This window comes from Canis lupus, chromosome 19, assembly GCF_048164855.1.
Source record: "Canis lupus baileyi chromosome 19, mCanLup2.hap1, whole genome shotgun sequence".
Lineage (NCBI taxonomy): Eukaryota > Metazoa > Chordata > Mammalia > Carnivora > Canidae > Canis > Canis lupus.
The window spans coordinates 10,124,511-10,147,497 of record NC_132856.1 but is presented as its reverse complement, the minus strand read 5'-3'; the positions used below and the strand labels follow the sequence as shown (position 1 = coordinate 10,147,497).

At 44.0% G+C, this 22,987-nt stretch overlaps 1 protein-coding gene and 1 long non-coding RNA gene across 12 annotated transcripts in view; one reads left to right on the top strand and one right to left on the bottom strand.

Moving 5' to 3' along the window:
- The window catches only part of LOC140609888 (uncharacterized), a 51,486-nt gene extending 38,046 nt beyond the window's left edge, over positions 1-13,440 (bottom strand). The window contains exons 1-3 of one of the 3 annotated variants that reach the window (XR_012011602.1): positions 13,231-13,440; positions 10,786-10,900; positions 2,717-2,770 (exon numbers count right to left, since the gene is read on the bottom strand). This is a non-coding gene — a long non-coding RNA (uncharacterized lncRNA). The remainder of the gene's footprint in view (positions 1-2,716; positions 2,771-10,785; positions 10,901-13,230) is intronic. The other 2 variants (XR_012011601.1, XR_012011603.1) reach the window with 2 other exon arrangements.
- Positions 13,441-13,569: 129 nt separating this feature from the next.
- Positions 13,570-22,987, top strand: part of MTMR14 (myotubularin related protein 14) — a 46,480-nt gene continuing 37,062 nt past the window's right edge. For 7 of the 9 annotated variants that reach the window (XM_072785245.1, XM_072785242.1, XM_072785243.1 and 4 more), the window contains exons 1-3: positions 13,570-13,871; positions 15,623-15,771; positions 20,874-20,982. In XM_072785245.1, coding sequence (XP_072641346.1) covers positions 13,716-13,871; positions 15,623-15,771; positions 20,874-20,982 — 414 coding nt within the window. In that variant the 5' untranslated portion in view covers positions 13,570-13,715. The remainder of the gene's footprint in view (positions 13,872-15,622; positions 15,772-20,873; positions 20,983-22,987) is intronic. The other 2 variants (XM_072785248.1, XM_072785249.1) reach the window with 2 other exon arrangements.

Genomic DNA, 22,987 nt, shown 5'->3' with positions numbered 1-22,987 from the left:
AATACGTTTTCACATTCCAATCATGCAGTTAGAACCTATGGGGCACAAGGTTGTAATCTCATGGAGAAGAAGGAGGTCTTATTGATCCCTGCATCCCAGCCTCATTACCAGACTTGTCACAGAACAGGACTCTTGGAGAATGTTTGATGAATACATGAGCTGCGGTCCCTGCTCAAATAGCCCTAACACCACAGAGTGGGCCCCATGGCAAGACAGTGTCCGGGGAAAGAGTGTGGGCTCAGGCCCAACCTAACTCGGATGCAGAGCTTCACTACCTTAGCTGTGTGCCCTTACTTCATACTTTCCATGCTTTGGTTTCCTTGAATGCAAAATGGAGTCAGTTAAGGAGGAGCAAATGAGTTACCCTATGAAAACATTACAAATTGTATACCTGACAGATAAGTAGGTAAGTACATTCCAAATACAAGTATAAACTATTAGCATCATGATTAGTCCTCTGTTGGTAGCTTCAGTAAACATCGCATATTGAATACCAATTATGTTTCAGGCACCCTGCTAAATGCTTCACCTGCATTACCGCATATTGTCCTCCTAACCCTATGAGGCAGAGATTATTACACCTATTTACCAGTGAGGAAACAGGCTCAAGGGAAATAAGTTGTCCACAGTCACATATTGAGAGAGCCAGTTAACTGCCTCATGGCTATGCTATAACAGCAGTTTTCAAAGTGGGGTTCCTGGATCAGCAGCATCACTAGAAATTTAGATATATAAATCTGAGGGCCCAACCCTAAACCAGCAGAATCACAAAATGCAAGGGTAGAGCCCAGTGCTTTTTTTATTTTAATTTTTTAATTTTTTTAAAATTTTTATTTATTTATGATAGTCACAGAGAGAGAGAGAGGCGCAGAGACACAGGCAGAGGGAGAAGCAGGCTCCATGCACCGGGAGCCCGATGTGGGATTCGATCCCGGGTCTCCAGGATCGCGCCCTGGGCCAAAGGCAGGCGCCAAACCGCTGCGCCACCCAGGGATCCCCCCAGGGCTTTTTTTTAAAGATTTTATTTATTTACTCATGAGACACAGAGAGGCAGAGACACAGGCAGAAAGAGAAGCAGGCTCCATGCAGGGAGCTCAATGTGGGACTCGATTCCAGGACTCCAGGATCCATGCCCTGGACCAAAGAAAGGCACCCAACTGCTGAGCCACCCAGGTGTCCCGAGCCCAGTGTTCTTTAACAAGCCCTATTAAGTGTCTGATTGAGTTCTGCTACAAAGTCAAGGCTGAGAAGTCCTATGCTAGGGGACTGTGGGTGATCTGACCAAACCAAATCATCTGCAGTTCTCAACATTTGGGAGGCTCACCAGGCTTCTCAGTCTCTAAATGTAGAAAATAAACTTAAGCAAGTGAACTTAACTGTACTTCAAGTTGCAGACATCAACTTGAACAGAGAAGAGTTGTTTTAAATGACTTTAAAACAGAGATTTAGGGGCTCCTGACAGGCTCAGTCAGTAGAGCATGCACCTCTTGATCTCAGAGTCGTGAGTTCCAGGCCCCATGTTGGGTGTGGAGCCTACTTGAAAAAAAAAGAAAGAAAGAAAAGAAAAAGAAGCAACAAAGATTTAATGGGGAATCTTTAGTAAGATATATCTTTTTTTAAAAAAAGATTTTATTTATTTATTTGAAAGAGTGAGAGAGAGAGTGAGCACAAGAGAGAGAGGGAGAAGCAGACTCCTCATGGAGCAGGGAGCCGGACGCAGGATTCTGTCCCAGGACCCTGGGATCATGACCTGAGCTGAAGGCAGACGCTTAACCGACTGAGCCACCCAGGTGCCCCAAGTGGGATATATCTTAAGGAAAAAAGAACTACAAAGCAAGCTAAAGCCGAATTTAATAACCACATTATTGGTAATCATCTTGGTATTGCTATTTTAGAATGATTAAAAATAAGACAACAAGTTCTATATCAAGTTATGTATGCTAAGCCCTCCATAACCATACTAAGTCTTTACTTAATTACAGTTTTGGGTCTTCCAGGAAGACTAATGAAAAATTAAAGACACGAGAGGTACCTAAAACAAAGGACTCTAAGACAGACCTGACTCCTCCTACTCCCTCTATCCTTTACCTGAGCATTCACAGTCTCTTAATCCTCTCTCTGAATTGCCTATCCACAATGAAGAGACTAAAAAACCTTAAAAGCCTGCCAAGTTTGTGGTCTTACAGCTTCAACAGTTCCAAGGCCAGAAATTTAAAACACCTTTGTCACCAGCTAGAACCCTTGCTGACCTGTACTGCTCTCACCTGCTTGTATCCACTGACCTTTCCCACATATTTCCTTAAACTGTTCTTTCCAACTTATCTCCCAACTCAGACAAAAGACCCAAGAGGCATAGCAACCTATAGTGGAAACCAAAACTAACCCTCAAGCAACATCGACTGCCAGACAAAGAGTTCCAGGTGGCCCAGACCACCCCAACCAGTTTGAACTTAACCCCCACCCCCACCCCTGACTCACACTTGTGCAGATGGACCATGGAGTGACCCACAGAGTGGTGGACAGTTTTTTTACCTCATTATAATATTAAAATCTCTGTCCCAGGAAGAGCACAAGCCTCATTTACATAACATACAATATACATATAGACATATTTCTTTAAGGTGCATAAACAACCTTATGCACACCTCTATATAGGAATGACAAAGCTCCCCTACCTAATAATCATCCTAACACTAAATAGAAGGAACCCACTCACCTTTGTCCCAGTAGTCACGGCTTTGGAAGTTATTCCTCGTGATCTCCTTATTTGCTGCAAAATAAAGTTTTCTTGATGTGATAACCCACCTGGTGTAGTTTCTCTCTGTGACTCACCAAGGAGCAAACTCACAGTAGTTAGATTTTATCTGGGCTTCCCCCATTGCACACATGTGGGAGTTCATCACTAAAATTCTGGCCCAGAATTCACTGCCTCATTTGCAACTAGCCAGGACACTGGAAAAAAAGATTGCCCTTAAAGGTTTGAGCTAATCCTTCCACACCAACTCGAATGCCCCCATACCTACCTTTGAAGGAAGATTCTCCCCATATAGGCCCCTCCCAGGGTTGATGGGACTCCAAAGGATTTTCCAATAAACATACCTGTTATTCCCTCAAAAGGCTAAGGGGAAACTAAAATTAAAATTAATGGAAAATCTTGCCAAAATCTGGTGGATACCAGGGCCAACTCTGCACTTTGAACCCCGCTTGCTTTTAGGCTTCAGATGGTATCCTGGGAAAACAGACAAAAAGCCTAAGGATGAGAATTCTTATTGGTGCCGATCTCCTGGATCTCTGGAGTCTGACTGAAAGGAATTGTGAATTTTCACACTGTGAAACTGTCCCTTCCTTTCCAAGTCTAGACACTTGGAACTTGGTTTGGGGGTAACCATTGGTTATCAATCCTTTCTTTCCCAGAGATAACTATTGCCTTCTTTCTTGTTTGTCTCAGTTTTTGTCCTGAGAACTTGGCTTGGCTGCCTACTTAGGGCACATAGGTTGTCACATCTTGCAAGTACAGGCAGCTCAATAGTTAGGTTAGAAGCCAAAATTATGGCCAGACCAGAAATGTGGGTTGCAGGTAGGATCATACCAACTCTTGCCAGCTCTTGGGGGGATTGTCTAAGTCCTTTCTTTTGGCAATGTTTGGGAGTGACTCTGGTCCTGGGGAGGGTAGTAGCTATTGCACCCTCTTCTAGGACACTTCTTGCACTTTGCACAACTTGCAAAGTTGTTCAATACTTTGTCCTGGATGAAACTTAACAAGATGTTTGAAAGGATTTAAGCAACTCCAATTCTCTGACAAATTAAAAAATGACTATCCTTGTCTTACAAATTGAGTTTTTGCAAGAACAGAAAAAGCCCATCTATCCTTTTTTCTTTCTCTATTTTTTTAATTGAAGTTCAATTTGCCAACATACAGTATAATACTCAGTGCTTATCCCGTCAAATGCCCCCCTCGGTCCCTGTCACCCAGTCACCCCATCCCCCACCCACCTCCCCTTCCACTGCCAGTTGTTTGGTTCCTAGAGTTAGGAATCTCTCATGTTTTGTCACCCTTCTTTGTACCAACTTGAAAATCTTTCCTATTTATCTCAAAAGGCTCCTAGGTACTGTAAAAATTCTGGGTTTAGGGAACAACAGTCTTGTTTTGAGGAACTTGCATTCTTTGTCTTTGAAATATAAATGTTCTAAGTGGTCTTCTCTAGGAGCTGAGAACCATCTGTTTGAAATGCAAACCTTAGGGAGGTAATTCTTATCAAGAAGGAGGGAAAAGGAGGATGACTGGGTGGCTCAGTGGTTGAGGTCTGCCTTCACCTCAGGTCGTGATCCCGGGGTCATGGGATAGAGTCCCACATCAGGCTTCCCACAGGGAGCCTGCTTCTCCCTCTGCCTATGTCTCTGCCTCTCTGTGTCTCTCATAAATGAATACATAAATAAAATCTTAAAAAAAAAAAAAAAAGAATCTTAAAAGCTTTTGTCACAAATATTACCAGAAAGTTTAAGCCATCTGAACAGGTAATCTTAACTCATTTCATCTGTCAGAAACACAATTTGGATTCAACTTTTTTTTTTCTTTTTAAAGATTTTATTTATTTATTTGATAGAGTGAGAGAGAGAGCAAGCATAAGCGGGGGGAGGGACAAAGGGCAAGGGAGAAGCAGACTCCCCACAGAGCAGGGAGCCCAATGTGGGGCTTGATTTCAGAAACTTGAGATCATGACCTGAGCTGAAGGCAGACACTTAGCCGACTGAGCCACACAGGCATCCTAACTTTTATTTATAATGTGAGTTTTGCATTATCAAACCTGTCTCATGGCTAAAATTTAAAAAATAAAAGCTAGGAGATCTCTGCATAAAATATGGTTATGCATGTCTATATAAGTAGTTACAGATATGTGACTTATCTACCTCTAGACGGTGCTGCCAAAATTTATTTGTAGACAGTTCTATTTAATTGACTTAAAGAAAATCAAATATTTATATAAATCAAGTATACTCTCGGAAATATAGAAAACTAACTCAAATTTTTTTTTTTTAAAGATTTTATTTACTTATTTGAGAGAGAAAAGGAGAGAATGGGGGGGGGCAAAGAAAGAGGCAGAAGCAGACACCCCGCTGAACAGGGAGCCTGGACTCTTAGATCATGACCTGAGTCAGACACTTAACCACTTAACCAACTGAGCCACCCAAGTGCCCCTAACCCAAATGTTTTTCAAGTTCGTATGATCTAGATAACTTTGGGGAGGGGTAAACTAGTTTAAATTTGTTGGTTTAATTATTTTGTTAATTTTTTAAAGACATTTGTTTATTTGAGAGAGAATGTGTGTGTGCATACACAAGCAGGGGGAGGGGCAAGAGAGGAAGAATCTCAAGCAGGCTCTGACCTGCTGAGTGCAGAGCCCAACGCAGGGCTCGATCTCACCATCCTGAGATCATGACGAGCAGAAACCCAAAGTTGGCCACTTAACTAACTAAGCCAACCAGGTGCCCCCTTGTTGGTTTAATTAAAACAGGCATGCCTTTAGAGTTAAAAAAAAAAAAATGCTGACATACAATTTTTATTCTACCCAGGCTTACCAAAAGTCAAATAAATTCATGTTGATGTGGGAAACAAAGACAGAAGAGAAATTACGAAATGTCCTTACTACCTACAGCCCATTGACAAGTCCTTGAAATACTCAGAATGGCATTCCTCTAGGGACTCAATTCCCTCAATGTTAACACTTTGCTAAGGGCAAAAGGCAATCTTAGCCCAATCCCCAGGATCCTTTAAGTCTATTTTAGCATATAAAAATTCCTTTAGGGGCACCTGGGTGGCTTAGTGGTTGAGCGCCTTTGACCTAGGTCGTGATCCTGGGGTCCTGGGATCCAGTACCACATTGGGCTCTCCACAGAGAGCCTGCTTCTCCCTCTGCCTAGGTCTCTGCCTCTCTGTGTCTCACAAGATATCTCAAGTAAATAAAGCCTTTAAAAAAAATAAAAAATTCCTTTAGAAATTTCCTTTATCTCTAAACTCAAGATACGTGTTGGCAATCATCCCCCAAGCATATGGCCCTCCAGTATATCTGAAGGGTCTCATGACTAAGGTTTTATTAGACAGTAGTAAATGACCTTTTCCCAGCTAGCCCCCTCAAGGTCCTGGAACTTTGCTTCCAAAATTCCTTAGAGACTTACACTATCCCTAACCCCCTCAATTTTAAAGTATGTAATGAGCCACTCATCATGACCCTAGTGCAGTTCTTTCTCCCCATGGGTCTTATCCCTGTGCTTTAATAAAATCATGTTTTTATCTCAAGAATTCTATCAAGATATCTCAAGAATTCTAACTTGGGCATCAGCTTCAAGCCCTAACATCTTTCTACATCAATATTATCTCTGTTACAGAATTTGTCAGCAAGAAAGATAACTGGGGTACCTGGGTGGCACAGCTGGTTAAATACCCAACTCTTTTTTTTTTAATTTTATTATTTATTTATTCATGAGAGACACAGAGAGAGAGGCAGAGACACAAGCAGGCTCCATGCAGGGAGCCTGACATGGGACTTGATCCCGGGTCTCCAGGATCACACCCTGGGCCAAAGGCAGGGGCTAAACCGCTGAGCCATCCGGGGATCCAAATACCCAACTCTTAATTTCAACTCAGGTAGAGATCTCAGGGTTGTGATATCGAGCCCCATTTAAGATTCTCTCTGCCCCTCCCCCTGACCCCTGCTCGCACGTGCACACATAGAAAGAAAGAAAGAAAGAAAGAAAGAAAGAAAGAAAGAAAGAAAGAAAGAAAGAAAGAAAGAAAGAAAAGAAAGAAGAAATCTTGCCATTTGCAACATAGATGGAGCTAGAGTATAATCCTAAACAAAATATGTCAGTCAGAAAAAGACAAATACTATATGATTTCACTCATGTGGAATTTAAGAAGCAAAGTAAACAAAGGAAATTGAAAAGTGAGGGGGATGGCAAACCAAGAAACAGACTCTTAACTATAGAGAACTGATGATTACCAGTGGGGTTGATGGAGGGTGAGTGAAATAGACAAAGGGATTAAGGGTATATTTATGATGACCAGTGAGCAATGTATGGAATTGTTGAGGACACCTGGGTGGCTCAGTGGTTAAGTGTCTGCCTTAGCTATGGAATTGCTGATTCACTATATTGTACACTTGACACAAATTTCACACTGTATATTAACTATGCTGGAATTAAAATTAAAAACTTGAAAAAATAAGTTGTTTTTTTTTTAGATTTTTTTTTTTTTTTATGATAGTCACAGAGGTGGGGGGGGCGGGCAGAGACATAGGCAGAGGGAGAAGCAGGCTCCATGCACCGGGAGCCCCGACGTGGGATTCGATCCCGGGTCTCCAGGATCGTGCCCTGGGCCAAAGGCAGGCGCCAAACCACTGCGCCACCCAGGGATCCCGAAAAAATAAGTTTTAATATCAAAAGTACACTGGTACAAAATAAGTATTTTGTTTTCTCTCTGTTAAAAGGAGAAAGTTTGGTTAGATTATTGGTCTTCTCTTAGTAAGAAATCACATGCAAGGGACGCCTGGGTAGCTCAGCAGTTGAGCGTCTGCCTTTGGCTCAGGGCATGATCCCAGGGTCCTGGGATTAAGTGCCACATCAGGCTCCCTGCAGGAACTCTGCTTCTCCCTCTGCTTCTTTCTCTGTGTCTCTCATGAATAAATAAAAACAAAATCTTTTTTTTAAAGATTTATTTATTTATTCATGAGAGACACAGAGAGAGAGGCAGAAACACAGGCAGAGGGAGAAGCAGGCTCCCCACAGGGAGCCCAATGAGGACTCGATCTGATCCTGGATCCCAGGATCACGCCCTGAGCTAAAAGCAGATGCTCAACCGCTGAGCCACCCCAGTGTCCCAATAAAAACAAAATCTTTAAAAAAAAACACACAAATTTTTCTTTACCTTTTAAGTGAATCTACCTGGAAAGTAAAGATTTTGTGTCTTACCAAAATAATTTACTGTGCTTCATGTTGTCTCTATCAGGTCTTTGATTACTGAAGAAAACCCAGTCTTCTCAATATATTTTTTAAAGATTTTATTTATTTATTCATGAGAGACACACACACAGAGAAAGGCAGAGACACAGGCAGAAGGAGAAGCAGGCTCCATGCAAGGAGCCTGACGTGGGACTTGATCCCTGGTCTCCAGGATCACCCCCTGGACTGCTGAGCCACCCGGGCTGCCCCAGTCTTCTCAATATTAAAAGAACTTAGGGTGTTTCATTTTTAAACAACTATGTAACTTTCTGTATTTGCCTTCAAAAAGTCTTTGTCACTTTGATTCAATTGATTTTTTTTTAAATACAGTTTTACTTGGGGTGCCTAGTCAGTTTAGTCAGTTGAGTGTCCTACTCTTGTTTTTGGCTCAGATCATGACCTTAGTTTGGGTTGTGAGATCAAGCCCCTTGCCGGCCTCTACGCTCAACAGGAAGTCTGATTGAAGATTCTCTTCTTCTGCCCCTCCCTCCACTTGTGAGCTCACACATACTCTCAAATAAATAAATACATTTTGGGGGAAAAAGTTTTACTTATTTAAGTAATCTCTACACCCAATGTGGGGCTCAAACTCATGACCCAGAGATCAAGAGTCACATGTTCCTCCAACTGACCCAGCCAAGCACCCCTAAGTGGATTTTTTTTTTTAAAGATTTTATTTATTTATTCATGAGAGACACACAGAGAGAGAGGCAGAGACGCAGGCAGAGGGAGAAGCAGGCTCCATGCAGGGAGTCCAACGTGGGACTCGATCCTGGGTCTCCAAGATCAGGCCCTGGGCTGAAGGTGGCGCTAAACTGCCGAGCCACCCGGCTGCCCCTAAGTGGATATTTTTGACAAACTTCTCCCAAATCAAAATCTAAAAGAAGTTGGTTTTTTTTAAAACCTTGAACTAACTTTGAGAATCTCAGAGGGTCCCTAGAACATCTCAAAAGATTTGTTCTCTCTCGCTATAAACTAGGTTTGATTTATTAAATTGCAAAGAAGTGTAGGAAATGATGTTTAATCTCCTTGGTTTATATTTGTATGATGGGTGTGTTTTTAACAGAAGTGTTCCAGAACTTGTATAAAATCTGATAGACCCTGCCTTAATGTTACCATTTAAAATTTCAGGAATCATTTAAAAAATTTTTATGCCATTGAAATGAGCAAATTTTCTTGCCGATTCCATTATATTATCATCAGATTTTTTTTTTTAAGTAGGCTTCATACTCAATGTGGGGCTTGACTCTGATATTAAGGGTCACATGCTCTACTGACTGAGCCAGCCAGATGCCCTTAAGTATCATCAGATCTTTAAGCATAGGCATTTTAAAATCTTTTGTCATTTGCAGATAGTTATTAAATTACTCCAATGCTTTTGCAAGTGAGATGAAAAGGACTCTACCCAGTACTGTTGACCACTGACACCACTGCCAAATTACAAAGTGTCAAAACTCGGGTGATTATTTCCCAACTGAAGAAGGTGCCACTTGACATCTGGTCCTGTGTGAATGTTAAAGACCTCAAAAGCAAATTGATTAGGAGGAGAAGCAGCTGACATCAAGGTAGACTGCTTCCTCCCAAGAAGTTGGATCAAAGACGTTTCTTTCCATTTCTCCCTCCCTTTCTGACCATCCTTTTCCTAATCCTTACACTATGAAGGTCTCTCTTCTTTTTTTTTTTTTAAGATTTTATTTATTCATTCATTTGAGATACAAAGAGGGGCAGAGACACAGGCAGAGGAAGAAGCAGGCTCCATGCAGGGAGCCCAATGTGGGACTGGATCCTGGGACCGCGGGATCACACCGAGGTGAAGCAGATACTCAACCACTGAGCCACTCAGGCGTCCCTGAAGGTCTCTTTATTATGGTGTCTCTCTCAGGTGGGGGCCCCCAAATGTGGGGTGTCAATCAGGTAGAAGCCAGTGGCCTGGATGGTGAAAGGATTCACCTGAGCCAGAACAAACAGGATAGAATCTTACTGAATACACTGCAAGGGAGTGGCAGTCAAGACAGCAGAGGAAAGACTGTCTGCAATGAGGCAGTAGGTGGGAGCTCTTTTTCTTATTTTTTAAAGATTTTATTTATTTATTTGAGAGAGAGGGACAGACAGAGCAAGCATGAGCAGGGGGAAGGGGCAGAGGGTGAGAGAAAAGCAGGCTCCCCGCTGAGCAGGGAGCCTAAGCCTAACGTGAGGCTTGATTCCAGGACCCTGAATGAGGATCTGAACCGAGTGCAGACATTTAGCTAACTGAGCCACTTAGGCCTCCTGGGAGCTGTTTTTTTCTTTCTTTCTTTCTTTCTTTCTTTCTTTCTTTCTTTCTTTCTTTCTTTCTTTCTTTCTTTCTTTTTTCTTTCTTTAAATAAATTTATTTTTTATTGGTGTTCAATTTACCAACATACAGAATAACACCCAGTGCTCATCCCGTCAAGTGCCCCCCTCAGTGCCCGTCACCCATTCACCCCCACCCCCTGCCCTCCTCCCCTTCCACCACCCCTAGTTCGTTTCCCAGAGTTAGGAGTCTTTACTGGGAGCTGTTTTCAAAGGTGGAAGGTGAGGAAGTATGGCGGCATGGTATTTTCCCTTTTTTGTTAACCATGCCTGGTTGTAAGTAGCCCATTGGCTCGTAGGGCCTATGGCCATTTTGATGTGGGTCACCTGAAGGGGCCTGTCTGTATTGGGCCAGGGGGTCGATGTGGTCTCTTTCTACATTCCATTGCTCACACCTATTTGCCTAAAAATGGCCTCTACATTTATGATTCTTTTCTCCGCCTTTTCCCTTCCCCTCACCTGTAAAGATTTGCTATGCTGCTAGTAATCCTACAGTTCTTTCTGCTTGTGACAGACTTCTTCCTGATTTCCAGTGCCTCAGTTTCTCTGGGACAAGCTTGCTTGATAAACACTTCTGCAGAAGTGGAGACACAGTTACATGAAATATGCAAAATACATAAACAAGCAAACTGGCTTAAAGAAATATTCTCAGTATTCTGGCTGGCTTGGATCATGAATATTATTTTTGGTAATAATTATCACTGTCGGGACCCCTGGGTGGCTCAGTGGTTGAACGTCTGCCTTTGGCCCAGGTCATGATCCCAGGGTCCCGGGATCAAATCCCGCATCAGGCTCCCCATGGGGAGCCTGCTTCTCCCTCTGCCTGTGTCTTATTTTAAAAAATCATTATTACTGTCTCCCTATACATTACATTCTCCCAAAAGTTTTTTTTTCTCCCAAAAGTTTTAAATGCATGTGTGCAGCCACTGATCATCCAAAAATGATTTCTAACTGGAATGACAACAGAAAACAGGAGAACTTAACCAGTTCCAAGAATACAATCCTGATATCATCTTTCGTGAATACTATACTGAGACCTGAAGAGACCATGGTAACTGAGAGTTTATACTAATACGTTTTAAATCAAACCATTCAAGAGGATGATCAAAAAGGGAAATGGGTTAAGTAAATTCTTAGCCTTAAGATAGAACCATTCTGCCTACCAGGTTAACAAACAGAAACTCAGAACTTTCGTCTCCCTGTAAATGCTCTGCTTGACCAGAAACACAGTAGCTTTAGTCAGCCAATCCCCAATCACCAAATCTGAAAGAGGACTTCAACCCACTCCATTGTGACCACAAACTTTCGAATTGATTAGGTTCTTCTTTCCAGTTTATTTAAGATTCTATTTATTTATTCATGAGAGACAGAGAGAGAGAGAGAGGCAGAGACACAGGCAGAGAGAGAAGCAGGTTTCCTGCGGGGAGCCCAATATGGGACTCGATCCCAGAACCAAGACCCCAGCCCAAGGCACTCAACCACTGAACCACCCAGGTGCCCCTCCAGTTTATTTCTTAACTCAAGCAAAAGATTTTTGCAGGCAAAGTATCGGATGGTGGTAACCACAACTACCTCAAGTCCTTCATAAGGGCTGCCCCAGCCAGCCAGACCGCACCCATGACAATGATTGACCATAATTTTACTGTCTTAGGTATCCACCAACTTTTGTCCCACATTTTCCTTATATAAATCTGGAAGTTTTTGGCATGTTGGAGAGTCTTTGAGATGCTAGTCAGCTGTCTTCCCTCTGTTGGTCCCGCTGAAGTAAAATCCTCTCGTTTCACTACCACTCAGTTGCTCTGCCTTTGGATTTTGTCAGCGGCCAGCAGCTGAACCTAGTCTGTTTGGGGACCCCCCCCCCCCAGAGTCTGCTACTCTTGCATCCCTTTGCCCTGGCTACAAGCCAATTCGGGCTCTATACTTACTTCCTTGTTCTTCATCTATTTTCTATTTTTTCTCTTCCTTGTTCCTTATTTTTTATCCTATAAAAGCTTCTTGCCTCCCGCCCCATTTTGCAGTTCTCTGGACTCTTAAGAGGACCAGAGACTGCCTGCTTCAGGAGGTATTAATTAAATTTATTTGTATCACCTGTTAAAAAGAAACAACAGGCCCCATGCGGAGTCACTTTTGCTAAACACCATCAAGGCTTAAAACCTATCCTGGCTGCAGTTTCAGCTTCTCCCAGAATCTAATTTTAAACCAATTATTGGGGAATTTCCTGATCAGCATTAGTGAGGTAATCTGCACTTTAATAAGACCCCCCTGTCTTCCCATAAGGAAAGATCAACTGATGAACGATCCGCTCTTTTAACTTTCCTGTCCCACCTTCTGACTATAAAATCCTTCCATTTTGTACAGTTCCGCAGAGCTCCTTTCTACTTGTTACCCAGGATCCTGTTGGGTTCATAAATTAGTTGATTAAAGCCAAATTTACTTGAATTTTGTTTTTTAACACTCCTCGACTTTTTCTTTTTTTAAATCATTTTGTAACACTACTAATCTGTTAGACATAAATACTGAAATATTCACAGATGAAATCACGAGATTTGCCATAGAATTACTCAACTGGATGGGGGAAAAGATGGATTAAACCAGATTGGCACGTGTTGGTTGTTGCTCCAACTGACTAATGGATCCGTGAGGGGCCCCTTATACTACTCTCTCCACTTCTGTGAATGTTTGAAATGTTGCATTAACAACAACAAAAAAAAAAACAAAAAAAAAAAGAAAGAAAGAAAAGAAAAAGAAAAATATGGTGCTTTCCAATCCTAGAATTTCAACAGTCAAGACTCCCGTTTCCTTCTTTGATAACACGGGCTGTCTATAGGTGCACGATAGTCGCAGGGACGTTGTGAGGAGCCGCGCAAAACTTGTCTCATGAAACGCAGTTTTACTTTTACTCACTATTATTACCGTGACTGCCACACTAAGGAGCGTTGCCTCGCGCGTGGCCGCCTCCTCGCCCTGTAATGGTGTAGTCCAGCCTTCCTCGGGTTCATTCCCATAGTTCCTTCCTCCCGGTTCCCGCACGAACCCCCCTCCCGCAGCACCAATGGTTCAGCCCGGCTTCCCCAGGGGAAACCCCGAGGGGCGGAGGCAAGAGGTATCGGCGCGGGGCCGCGGCTCCCTCCCCCCAGACCACTTGGACCGCTCCTCGCTTGGGGGCGGGCCGGCAGCCACGGGGCGGGGTGCGGGCCCCGGGCTCCGATTGGCCAGGGCCGAAGTAAACATCCGGCGGGGTGGGGCGGGGCCGGAAGTGGGAAGGGAAGGCGGCGGCTGAGGCGGCTCGGGAGGTTCCGGACGCCGAGTCGGTGTCTCCAGGTGCCATGGGCAGGGCTGAGGCGCGCTGAGGGGGACGCGGGGCTCCGAAGGGGACGCGGGGCTGGGCCATGGCGGGCGCTAGGGCCGCCGCCGCCGCTTCGGCGGGGCCGTCGGCTTCTTCGGGCAGCCCGCCGCCGCAGGAGCCGGGGCTCGGGGAGCTGCTGGAGGAGTTCTCCCGGACTCAGTACCGGGCCAAGGACTGCAGCGGGACGGGCGGCTCTAAGGTGAGTTTGGAGGTGTGATGGCTACAAAGGGAAGCTCGTTGGCTTGAAAAGTTACGGAGGAGGGGCTGAGGCCAGAGGTCAGAGGAAAGAGAGGGAAGCTCCCAGGGTCTGGACCCGGAGAGTAGAGTTCGGGTTCAGAAACTGCAGAAGGAGAAACGAGGGTCGGAATGAGCCAAGGAAGGATGTCCTTTGGGGTGAGACAAAGGCGTTTGGTGGTGAAGGATCAGAGCTGAGGGACCGCGTTCAGACATTAGGGGAAACTGACGGGGGTTATTCCCGTGCGTCAGTTGTGGATACAAAAGCCCCCAGGCTGAGATGGTAAAAAAAAAAAAAAGAAAAGTCTGAGGATTGCTCCGGGTGAGAGGTCACACATGGACCGAATGTGTTGCTTCCATATTCAGCCTTAGCATGACTTTACACTTAGGCCCGTCCCTTTCTTTCCCCTAAAAATTAGGAAAACAGCCCACGCTCACTCTATTCGCTTATCAGAAGTAAGTCTCAGTTCCTCTTTTTCCTACCCTTGGGATTCCCTTCAGTCTCCTTATCCAGACCTGGAAGGCATCCAGCCTGGTAAGGCCATTCCCATCCAAGGCACTGTTTGGCATTCAAAGGGAATCTTGAGGATCCTCCTATCTCTTATTCCCCATGTGCTTTTGGCAGGTTTAGCATCAGGCTTTTCAGTGGGATTCTGGGCCATGAAACTCTGGTTTGGCTTGAGGGGTTGTTGCTTGCTGGATTATCCTGCAGTTGGCATCCTGCTACTCTCTGGAGTAACCTAGGGAAGACTTCGGTCACGATGGGACTTTCCCACTCTCCAAACAACCAAGTGGTTTTCACAACTTAGCCTGAGGACCACCTGTTTCAGCATTGTCTGGGGTGCTTGTCAAAAATAAAGGTTCCTGGGTCCCATCCAGTTCTACTGAGTCAGAATTTCTGAGGGTGGGAACCTGGACTTTGCGTTTTTCAATAGGCTGCTTAATGACTCTCCTGCATCTTAAAATTTGAAAATTCCTAGTATAAGCCACTATGAGTTTTTTCCTCTCCATTGGTCTTTTGAGTGGCGGCAGAGGGTCAGTGGCTTGCTGAGCCCCTCTTCCATCTTACATCCCTGAAGGTTAGGGTTAAGTTATACCTAACTTTCACTTCAGCTGGCCTCAAAGCCTCCCCAGGCTTCCCAATCTCTTGCAGACTTGTGAAGATAACTGTGCGTCTTACACCTTTTTTTCTAGTGGACCTTTCCCTGAACTGTGACCTAAACAAGCACTTTTAAGGAGAACTAGTCCTTTTATTTGATAAATAAATGGAGTGTGGGGAGACAACCTTGTCTGTAGCTTTTACTCCGTACACTAACTAGAGTGTCTAGGTATTTGTCTGTAGCTAGAGAATGGGGAGTAATCTGGAGTCAAGGGAAGATAATGGATTAATGCTAGTTAAAGTAACCTAAGAGTTCTTAATATTTTACGGATTGTGGACCACCTTAAAAATCTAATGAAAATGTAACCCTTCCCTTCAAATTTTAGCAGTTTCACTGCAACATTGAGTGGTTCAGAGACCCTCCCCAAAGCATATGGTATATAGATTAATGAACTAACATCTAGGGCCTGTGTCCCAGCAAAGTGTCTCTTCCTGGCATTAAATAATAATCACAGGCACATGTCATTCCCAGTGACTGCTGCAGGTCACAAACTGCCGAATTCTCATACTCAGAATCCCAGAATCTTCTTTATGCTCAGGTCTCCTCCTCTGTGCAGGTTGAGCGCATTGAGAAGAGATGTCTGGAGCTGTTTGGCCGAGACTACTGTTACAGTGTGATCCAAAATGTGAATGGGGATATCTGTGGCCACTACCCCCAGCACATCGTGTTCCTGGAGTATGAAAGTTCTGAGAAGGAGAAAGACACGTGAGCATCATGTAACTAGAGTGTGCCTGTCTGGGGAGGCTCTGACAGCTCATCCCCAGAGTCAGGAAGTCTGTAACTGGGTGGGGAACTGGGCGGGATAGACTCCCTTTCCCCAGGTGTGAAAGCGTATTGGCGTCTTTGTTTCATTCAGAGTTTGATAAGTTATATCAATGAAGCAACATCGAATAGAATGAATGATTGGAAGTCACAGTCCTGGACTTCTATTTCTCCCTCTACCCTTGGGCTCACTGACCTAAGACAGCTTACTTCACACCCCACCATTCTGAACCTTAGTGTCCTTTTTTAAGAGCGTGGGGGTGGAAGCAGCTATACTGTGTTGTTGACATGCTTAAGAGCACTTAACCATATGTAGAGCTTAGGAGCCTGAGGTCTGGAGTCAGACTGCTTGGGTTTACATGCTGGCTGTGTAAGTAACTTAGGCAAGTTATTTTATCTCTTAGTTTTCTCATTAGTCAGTCTCTACCTCTGTTTAGAAAAGTGGCTAGTGTGATCCCAGATGATAAGTGAGGCTACTACAAGTCTGGCATGTTTATTGTAAGAGTTAGGAGTAAGAGCTACCATTTATTGAGGGCCTTCCAAGGCCTGAGTGCTTTCTTTGGGTAACAACAGGTCATATAAAAGCATATAGAAAGCACCCAGCACAGGATAGAACCCAAAGGTAGTCAGTAAATGGTGGCAGTTGTTTGACACTAATAAAATAATCACTGCATTGAGGTTCCAGGCTCATGTGATCTCAAAGTTTATTCCCTTAGTCTCCATGCTTGCTGCTGATTCTAAGAGAATCCAGGAGCTGTTGTTAACAGTATCTGTGAAAGCACGGCCCTGTAGATGCAATGTTGTGATGAGTGAATGGTTAATTCTGCCTGGAGTGTGTGTGTTTGGGAAGAGTCCATGGTAGAAGTCCTCTTCAGCTGGAACTGGAAGGATGCACAGCAATCCTGACATGTCCTAAAAGACCAGTTTGTATATGGTCTTGATCATTAGGCCAAGGAGTGTGGACTTGTGGGTGTTAGTGGTTTTATTGTGCTAGTATCCCCTGAGCACTCACTAAAATCACAGATTTTAGGGCCCCTGAATCATAATTTCCAGAATCTACCTTCTTAGAGAACTCCATAGAGGAGTCTTAACATAAGCTATAGCCTGAGAACCACTGCTGTAGGCCACAGGGAGCCACGGAAGGCTCTCCAGAGAGGAATCACCAGAGGAGTTTAAGGACTAAGCCTTAATTTCCTTATCTGTAAAATGTAATGTCTATTAAGTGTGCCATCTCATGAAGTTGTGGTGGGGCTCACTGAGAAAAATGAACGTATTAGAAAAACAAATTGCATATAGTTCATAGAAATTGTATTATATCCCCAGTCATATAATTGAAGAATTCCAGGGGTCTCTGAGCCTAAAGATTTGGGCTTTATTATGGCTCCGTTGTATATGGTTTCTCTTTCTAACTTCTTCCACGATTAGGTAGGCTCAACATCTGTATGCCCTTAAGCTAAAGTTTCTAAACAAGATCTTTTTCCTTGCCCTCCTCTTTAACCTATTCAGTGCTGGCTGATGGTTTTACCTTGGTGCCCTGATTGCATTCTGATATTAAACTCAACTGTGCTCAAGGTGGTGCTGCTTCAGCTAGACTATGAGCAAACCACCTGTGCTTTTAGTGACAGTGCAAAATCTGACTCAGTAGGTCTGGAGTAGGGTCTGAGTTTCTGCATTTTCTCACAAGCTCCCAGGTGATGCCACCCCACCATGTAGTAGAAGTACATTAAGGAACTCAATCTTGGTTGCCTCACAGAAGCTTTTCCTGGAAGGAAAACAGCTCAGTGCTGACTCTTAAGGAAGAGGAAATGAAAGTCAGCTGAGTGCCTGACACTTCGCAGGTGTTAGGGTTTCATGCCCTAGCTCACTCAAGTCCTGCAATTACCCAATGAAGTAGGTGGTATCACTTCCATTGTACCAAAGAGAAAGTTAAAACCCAGAGAAATGGGACTCCTGGGTGGCTCAGTAGTTGAGCGTCTGCCTTTGGCTCAGGGCATGATCCTGGAGTCCTGGGATCGAGTCCCGCATCGGGCTCCCCGCAGGGAGCCTGCTTCTCCTCTCTCAGCCTGTCTCTGCCTTTCTCTCTCTCATGAATAAATAAATAAAATATTAAAAAAAAAAAAAAAAAGAGAAGTAACTTGCCTTTCCCAGAGATCACAGAAGTAGTAAGCAGGGTGGTTTTAAAATTCGGGTCTTCACTCTGCTCTGTGCACCTCTCTGCCTTTTCTTTGCCACTGCCACCGTTCTTTTACCAGCAGGGTCGCATCTTCTAGGCTAGGGCCATGGTGGTATATTCATAATCCTAGAGGAGTTACTAAAAACTTTGTTTTTACTTTTTTTACTTCTGGTAAGGCCTTGAAGTAATTTTGAGTGGACAATGCCTTTTAGTTGAAGAGAAAGAAGTATATCCATGTTTTCGGGGAAAAAACAGAACTTTTTGCTTCTTTACATACCTGGCTTTGGTGTTAATAGGACACTAATTAGACCACATTACCCAGGGTAGAACTGGATTCAGGAGGTGGTTTAGTTCTCTTAGTCCACCTCACCAGTTTAGCCCATCATCTGGGAATAGAAGCCTGGACAGGAATCTCTGACAGCCAAGACATGTGTTTATCAACAAGTGTTCATTGAGCTGCTGCCACGTGGCAGTCTCCAGGAATCCACTTGGAAGCCCTACCAGATAGATGAAGTCCCTACTCTTAGGTCTTATAGCTAACACAGACCAATAAATAAGCAATAACAGTGTAACAAGAGTCAGAAATGGGGGAGTACAGATGAGGCATTGGGGAATAATGGTTAAGTTCTACATCTGATTCCTACATGGGAGGGTTTGGCGGTTCCCCCCACACCACCAATTATCAGACTCTAGCTGGGTTTCCTACAATTCAGCTCAGTTCTGACACTATCTACCCGGAGATAGCATCAGATTGCACAGGTTAATAGCTCAGTCCCACAAGACAAACATAAATACACAAGCCTACGTTTATTCATTCAAATCTGAGTATCATGTGCCAGACACAGCTCAGTGGTTAGCACTTTAAGGAAAAGATCCTAAGGCCAAGAGATAATAAAAATAAAAACAGGAACTACTGAGAATGGAAACTGAATTGATTCTTTGAGTAGGGGAACCAGCAAAATGAACCACTAGCTAGCTTAACCAAAAGAGGTATGCCTGCTTCTACATTAAAAGCGTGCTGAGGGACGCCTGGGTGGCTCAGCCGTTGAGGGTCTGCCTTTGGCCCAGGGCATGATTCCGGGATCCGGGATCGAGTCCCACATCGGGCTCCTTGCAGGGAGCCTGCCTTCTCCCTCTGCCTATGTCTCTGCCTCTCTCTGTGTCTCTCATACGTAAATAAATAAAATCTTAAAAAAAAAAAAAAAAAGTGCTGAGAGCCCCTAAAAGGGAAATGCTGGCGTGTTCTCCATCTTGGTCTTAGGAGTTTGTCAAATGGAAGGTCTCAACCTGGGAGAATTGAACACAGTTTCAAGGCATTTAGAACTCAGAGGAAGCTACTGGTGTGACTCATTGAGATTCTGTTGCAATAGATGATGCTGACCAGGTTTGTGAACATGGCCTGGAGCCACCAGAAGGCAAAGAGTCCTGTGGACACTGCTGTATGTGCTGTTTCATAGTCTTCTGGCAGCTGAGTTGGATTATTTTGTACTGGTGTGCCTTTTTATTTCATAGAGACACCAAGTGAGGGAAAGTGGCAAAACTTGGTTATCAGTGAGCCAGGGACATTCTAGGGCCTGGCTCAGTGGCCAGTGCCAGCCTACAAGTACCTTGAAGAGGCACCCCAGCTTCAAGTTTGCCATTCTTCCTGTCTTCAAAAAAGAAAAAAAAAGACTATAAAATAATGTCTTAAATCAGACCATACAGAAAAATACACCTTGGGAAGTGTAAGTTCTGTTCCTTTCTCCCCTTGTTCTCTTTCCAAGATCATCAAACTATTGGTCCAGGTTTTTATTTGATAACCTCTTTGAACTTCAATTTCAGACCCCCACTTGATAGTAATTATGTTTTTAGTAGCTATGACTTGCGAATATTTCTATGAACACTAAACTACTAAGGAATCAGTGGTATTTTTAAAAGACTTTATTAATCTCAACAACATCCAGATAGACTTAAAAAGTTACCCCAGATGTGTAGGAGTTGCTGAATTTACTCATTCGGAAACAATTATTTGTATGCATGTGCCATGCAATAACACATGGATGCCTAGAAGGATTAGGATATAGAAGGCATTAAATGCCCTTTAGGGCTTGACCTGGAAGCTCAACCCTTATAAAAAAAGGAACATGGGCATCTTCCCTCCCTTCTACTCACTTAATCTGCATAGCTTTCCATTCTTTTAACTGTCCTGCCTCTCCTTTCTCGTACAATCAGAAGCGCTTCCTGGCTGATTTGAAGCCTTTTGTTCAGAATTGGTAGGTGAGTCTATAAGAGACCCTTTCTTATTTTATTTTTTTAGGGCTCTCCTGATTTGATTATGGCTGCCAAGTCTTCAAAGTAGCTCATTTAATTCATCTTAAAGATTCTATTTTTTTTAATTCTTTTTTTAAATTTTATTTACTTATGATAGTCATACAGAGAGAGAGAGAGGCAGAGACATAGGCAGAGGGAGAAGCAGGCTCCATGCACCAGGAGCCCGATGTGGGATTTGATCCCGGGTCTCGTGGATCGCGCCCTGGGCCAAAGGCAGGCGCCAAACCGCTGCGCCACCCAGGGATCCCCTATTTTTTTTTTAAGATTTTATTTATTTATTCATAGAGATGCAGAGAGAGAAAGAGAGGCAGAGACACAGGCAGAGGGAGAAGTAGGTTCCATGTAGGGAGCCTGACAGGGGATTCGATCCCAGGACTCTAGGATCATGCCCTGGGTTGAAGGCAGCACTAAACCACTGAGCCATGTGGGCTGCCCCATTTAGTAAATTTCAAATGAATATTCACACACACATCTGTAGAGCTCACGTGGGGTCCTTGTGAACACACACACACACACACACTACCCCCTTAGAAGCCTGACCTGTCTCTTGCCTATGCCCTAGGTTTCAGAGCACTGTGCAGGTGAGCAAGTTGCAAGACCTTGTCAACCGTAGCAAGACGGCCAGGTGCAGAGGACGATTTGTCTGTCCAGTGATCCTGTTCAAAGGCAAGGTAAGAATACACCATAGCCTCATACTCCCTGAGACCCTCTTCTGGGGTAAATGGTTTATGGAAAGTGTAGGGTCATCTTGTTCTTGATGTTTGCCAGCCAAGTGTTGAGTGATTACCTGGTGCTATGCACAGCAGGCTGGAGAAACAGACCAATTCTTATACCACCTTCCAAAGGAGTCTATGTAGGGAAGGGATAGTCATACCAGAGTACCCCACCCTGTGTTCTGGAGCCAGACTGCCTAGGTGCAGATCCTGGCTCTGTTACTTCCTGTCTCCACAAGGCCTCAGAGATCTTCTCTACAAAATGGGAATAATAATCATGCCTACATCAAAGGTTTATGGAATAGGTTAGATCAAGTAAGTGAATACATTGTTATTTGTTCATTCTTTCATTCATGTAATTTACTATGCTTATTGAATATTATGTTTCAGGCCTTATGGTACATCAGTGTGTAGACAAAAATTCTTACCCACATGGAGCATAAACTCTAGTGATAGTTGTTAACTTAGCTTCCTGGTATGATCTCATTTACCTGTCTTTTTATAATCCTTTGGTGTAATTGATCCCATTTTGCAGGTGAAGCAAAGTGATTAATTTTGCCAAGTTTACCAAGAGAGCTGAGATTCGGACCTAATCTGGAGTTCCCTCAGGCTACCACACTGAAGTTTAGGATCCTCCAGTGTGGTGTGAAGGGGAACTCGGGGACAGCAGTGTGGAGTGACTCACTGATGGTCTAAGTGAGCAGGCCATAGCTTGAGAGTACTGCAGGAAAAACAGAAGGCTAGCTGGCAGACAGAGGGGAGGGTGTTCCTAGCAGGCGACATGGGAGAAGGCATGGAGACAGGAACAAGAGGGGCCAGCACTCCTCACTGGAGTGGAAGGTTCATGCCAGGCCAGAGGATGGAAGGGATTGATTGCAGGAGGCCGAATGCTGACCAAGGTGCTTACATTTGCGAGGAGAACGGTGTGATTTTTGGGCAGAGAAATACAAGATGAAAGTAGCTTTTTCAGGAGGATTAGTCTGGGAGGAGCACATTAAAGTAGGGGGAGCTGGGAGGAGGGGAGGGGAGGAGACCCAATCTCTCTATTTAGTTGGCAGATACATGAGCGCATGCGCTGCGGTCCCAGTGGCTTGCAGAATCCAGCTTCGGTTACCCAGTGTGGGTGGTTGAGTGCCAAGGCAGTGAGGAGGAGAGATGTGAGGTTAGTTTGGGCCCCTCTGTGCCTGTTCTTTCCATAAAATGGGAGAAGGACAAATGTGAAAGGGGAGTTAGGAAGGGGGCCTTGAATGAAGGCTTCCTTGGAGAGATGGATTTTAGGGAAAAGCTTGTATGGAAGTTCCTGAAGTTGATCACCTTCCAGGTTTTTGTTCCCCTTCTCCCTTTGGAAAGCTGTCATGTTCCTGCACATTACTGGAACTCCAGTTTAAAGACCACCGCTCTATGGTGTATGGTGCTTATCACTAGAAATCACATAACTAATACTCAAACCAGTGTTTGCCATGTGTGTTCCATAGAACACTAGTTGAAGGATATGCTCCTGAAAAGCATTCGCCGTCAAATGGTGGATAAGGAATTCTAAATACTAGATTTGGCCCAACTGCCAGGCTCCACATTCATAAAGTCCATTGCTTGGTATGTGTACATTATATAACAAAGACTCTGAGATGTTTTGTAGCAGGGAGACCTGTGTAGCTTTGTTAGGTCTTGTGTTTCCACTAGTTTTCTGCACACGATGAGTAAAGAACTTTCCTGAATGTGTTTGGGAAATGCCACCCTGAACAGATGAACAAGTGGAGTTGCTAAATGGTAAATTATTTGCACTTACAGACTAGGCATGCCTGTGAGAAAAGAGCCCTGAGCCATCTGATTTCAGAGGAAGGCCAGTGAGTTAGAGGGATTATGCTGAGGAGTCCTTGGCATATGATGTTTATGATGGCTTTACCATTAATCCTGCTTTCTTCTCCTTTTACACCTTCTTGTCCAGGCAGCGTGATACCGTTTC